The sequence below is a fragment of the Triticum dicoccoides genome, chromosome 1B (genome assembly GCF_002162155.2).
Source record: "Triticum dicoccoides isolate Atlit2015 ecotype Zavitan chromosome 1B, WEW_v2.0, whole genome shotgun sequence".
NCBI classification, from domain to species: Eukaryota; Viridiplantae; Streptophyta; class Magnoliopsida; order Poales; family Poaceae; genus Triticum; species Triticum dicoccoides.
Window position 1 is genome coordinate 219,063,615 of NC_041381.1, and position 4,302 is coordinate 219,067,916.

Below are 4,302 nucleotides of genomic sequence, written 5' to 3' on the forward strand. Positions count from 1 at the left end.
AATAGGGGGTACCCCTCAGCCTCTGCATCGAGTGATGCAGACAACCTTTTATTGATTATTTAGAAGTTCAACATCCAATGACAATAAAGTTATCTAGAGCCAATGACAATAAAGTTATCTAGAGTGTTTTGGCAGTGCCTTGAGCATTACTTTCTTTGGGCTACACAAGGTCTTCCACAAAATCCAGAAATTTAGTAACCAGCTCTATTTTCAGCCGTTCGGAAAACAAAGAAAAGCCCTGTTCCACTTTCACAAACCTTCCGGATATGTAGGCAATGTCCTAAATTGGTTTCTATGCAACACCACAGTGGTCCGGTTACGAACTTAAGACGCTGGAGCTTGCAACAGCAAACGTATGTATTTTGATAAGAAATTAGTTTGACAGGGGCACATAAGGCTTCTTTGAAATGTACAAAGAACACTACAGTCAAATAACAACAGCCACTGTCTGAGAAAAGCTCGTAACTTGATCAGTTGAGGTACTGAGAGTGAGCAGCAGCAATCAGGGCAGCTCCGACGCCCGAACCGTCCTTTGTGAGCTTCACCGCCACCAACTCCGACGCCTCCTCGCCAAGCAGCTCCACCAGCGTGCTCTCCAGGCACTGCCGGAACTTGGTGTAATGCTCAAACAGCCCGCCGTCGATCGCGATGACTGTCCTCCTCTTGTCGCCTGGGGTGCCCCTACCAATCTTCCTGATTATCCCCACAATCCCGGCAGCGGCCAGCCGGGCAGACCTGCTGGTCACAATGTCGCAGATATCGACGACCATCTTCCGAGTCTCCAAGGACGTGTCTTTGATCTTCAGGGTTTCTGCCAGTTTTTCAGCTACAATCCTCAGATCAGGGGTTTCATCATGGTGCATTGCGGAAATATCAGGAGTCCTGAATGTCACACATGAGAAGAGGAGAAGCAGTCAGCACTGCGCCGCGTCGAGTCGTATGTTACAAAAAACCAATGAACTAGAAACATAATGCCATGGATTATCTGTTCTCTAACATTACTGCTCGCTACGTATAACACAGTTAGCAATGCAAATATACCTCAGAATGAAGCGAGTTTTGAGGTTGGTGCGTTTAATGTGACCAAAAATCAAAGACCGCGAGGCGATTTTAAGAAGCACCCGCCTCACGATGTCGCCAAGATACATTCCGGATATTAACTTTTCGAAGATCTGTAAAGGAAATGAATGTTAGGGCATTGCAATCTAAGGTTTAACACGAATGACAATTGTGTAAGTCCTACAAGCTTGCCTGCTCTCTAGGATTTAGGCTCTCCTTGTCTAATGCTTGATCATATTCTGTGATCGGAAGGCATGAAGAAGAGAAGTTGCCCCATTCGGTATTTATAACCTGAAACACAGAAAAGTACAGTCAGAAGACATGAATGAATTAGATAAGTGATCTTGTGCAGTGCACATTAGTTATTTGGAATTGAACAGGCATATAAACCTTACCATATTTCCTGATTTTGGTAACTCTCCTTCCAACTTGGGTATGGCATCTGCCTTTTCTAGATATGCGGCATTTGAGCCGGTACCTAATATCACACCGATGACAACATCTTCATCGTTATAGCTGCCCGTAGCCAGTGTCCCTACGGTGTCGTTTATCTGAACCATGAACAAGTAATGTCAAATACGTTCCCAACAGAAGATCGTGTTAGTGTGATTGAGAAAAATGCAACGCTAATCGCATCGGTTCAGAAGAGAAGAGAAGAGAACCTACCAACGCAGACACACGCATGTCGATACCTTGCTTCTCCATGGCCGTCTGCAATTCCGCGACTACATCTTCGCCGACCTGTAAAAAATTTCAAAGGTAATTTCAGATATACTTGTCAAGCAAATGGCACAACTCTGATTAAAAGGTGGATTTTCTTGAATGCATCTCCACAAAGCATGGAATACGTACCGCGTCATCGATGGCAAACGCCTTTGTCCACTTGATCAGGGTGCCCGATGCGATGGACGACTGCCTCACGGGGAAAGAGAACGTGAAGCCCAGCTCCCTCTGCTTGCCGTCCAACACTTTGTTATCTCCTTCATCTGCAACAAACTTGGCTAGCGCAGACGCGATGAAGCCAAACAACTCCTGAGGAGGCATGAGCACAAGGTCAAATGTGCCAACGAGACCATCACATTCAGGTACCAACAATACAGGGTAATGAGACTTGGAAACTGCAAAGCATGTGTACTAACCGCAGAGCTGCCTGACATGAGGTGAGGAGGAATAGAGACCTCCCTGGATTCACGCTTGACGACGCGCTTGTCCTTGCCAGCGAGCTGCACACGAAGCACGCGGAAGTTTGTTCCTCCAAGGTCCAGTGCGTAGAACAAGCCTTCTTCACTCCTAAATTCAGTCGCAACAAACGGTAATCACGCAAGCATACTATGAGGTGAAACTTCAATCTTTTAGTTGAAAGTGTCACTAAGTAAGAAGCATTTACAAATTAAAAGTAAGCTATTATGGTTCTAATAGCGAGTACTCCCTCAATTCCAAATTGGCCAAATATATAGAAAAGTCTGCTAAAATCTACAATATCATATATATATATATATATAATAGAAAAATATATTTCATAATGAATCTAATGAAGAATATTTGGTGCTGTAGACATTGACATATTCTTGTATAAACTTGGTCAAACTTAAATTACTTAATGAAGTTTGACTTATGACAAATCTAGAACTTGAATTATTTTGAAATGGAGGTAGTACTAAGTTCTTTTAGAAAAATACCCACTTCGTTGAAATTCAAGTCAAAAAATAACTTCAAGCTCTAGAAAGCATCTAAGAATATTCAAATGGAATTCGCTGATGAGAAGGCGTTCGCAGGCAAGTTATTAAACAGCAAACGTTCCACCGACACCCACAGTCGCAGACGAGAATTTTTACATACGTAGAGTGGTAAATTCTAGGCCGTTTTACACGGGTTGACGTCCGGACACGCAGGCGGGCAGCAGGGCACACACGTGCTGACGCCGCACAAGCGGCACGGTCGCCGGCGTGCAAGTGGACACGCGGATGCAAAAGAAACACAGAACGTGCAGTACTACGATCCGTCACATGCGCACTTGTTCAAGAAGATCTGTCAACACGCAGCATGGTGCTACTCCCACCATCTGTCAGCACGAGAAATCCAGCCTCGCCACCAACCGAGCTAGCTAGGTGAAGCCAACTACTAGTACAACACCTCATAATTATTATCAAATCGACTCAGGCAATGAACTTGATGCTAAGGCAGAGCCATCAATGCTAGTATCATATGTGTGCTGCTTCCTGCTCTTAATGCTCATTGGAAAGCAAATCGATGAAACTAATATGCAAATATTTTTGGTTTGTTCGTCCGAGAAATTTGCCATGAAAAATATAATTTTGTTTTATTGATGTATTACCATGAGCAGATTGAGATCGAGAAGGGTCGGGGAGAGTTACCCGTTGGGGAGGTTGTCGACGTAGGAGATGATCATCTTGATCTTGTTGCCGCCCTCCTGGTGCAGCCCAGCCCTCATCTCCTCCTCCATGGCCGTCGCCACGCCATCCAGCCGCGTCGCCGGGGTCGCGCACTCCTCCCGGAGCTGCGCTACCACCTTCTCCGCCACCGCATCCACCGCCGCCACCATGATCCCGACGCCGACGATCGAACAGAACCCGAAACTCCTACGATCAACCGAGAACCAAGCGAGCCGCAGGAAAAGAAGGCCGCTGATCAACTCCCGTGAGCCGTATATATGGTGGCCTTCTTTTCTTTCTTGGGCTGTAGTTCGCGAACAAGATTCAGTCGTGGGACGGGGAGGCGCTCGGGCGCTGAATTTATAATGTTGGCGGATCCCGTTAGAGAAAGCGACCGAGGAGAGGCCGGGTCGGATGGATATTGACGGGGTGGGATTGGAGGCTGCGTCGGCTTCGGAAACCTGGTGCTTATCTTGTTGTTTTGCTTCGATTCGAGGAGGCTGTGGACGACCACGACCAAACTCGGAGAGGCCGTCGCCAAGAGTGCTGCTGCTTTGAACCTTCACGAGGAGCGTATGACTTTGACTCGCTTGTTTTTTTTTTCACTCGACGACCCGTAGAAAAAAGGGCCATGGCAAAATAAGGTTTGTTCAAAACATGCGGGGAATCAGGTAGTTTTTTTCCTTGGCGAGAAGGGAGTTTTTATTCCAAACCAACAGGGGTGGTTTCGATCCTAAAACACGTGTTTTGGTTTCCTCTAAACAGGTTTAATCCTAAAACACGTTTAATACTAAAATTGCTTGGATAAGGGGTTGTTTGGATAGCGTACTTATCCAGTTCATTCAGATCG

The 4,302-nt window shown here is 46.0% G+C and overlaps 1 protein-coding gene across 1 annotated transcript; it reads right to left on the reverse strand.

Moving 5' to 3' along the window:
* Positions 1 to 339: 339 nt before the first annotated feature.
* Positions 340 to 3,927, reverse strand: LOC119328983 (hexokinase-7). The gene is made up of 8 exons (XM_037601969.1): positions 3,435 to 3,927; positions 2,199 to 2,349; positions 1,912 to 2,091; positions 1,726 to 1,800; positions 1,455 to 1,610; positions 1,252 to 1,350; positions 1,042 to 1,172; positions 340 to 882 (listed from the first exon to the last, which is right to left on the reverse strand). The coding sequence occupies exons 1-8, from the start codon at positions 3,620 to 3,622 to the stop codon at positions 471 to 473; spliced, it is 1,392 nt and encodes a 463-aa protein (XP_037457866.1). The 5' UTR covers positions 3,623 to 3,927; the 3' UTR covers positions 340 to 470.
* Between the last annotated feature and the right edge of the window lie 375 nt (positions 3,928 to 4,302).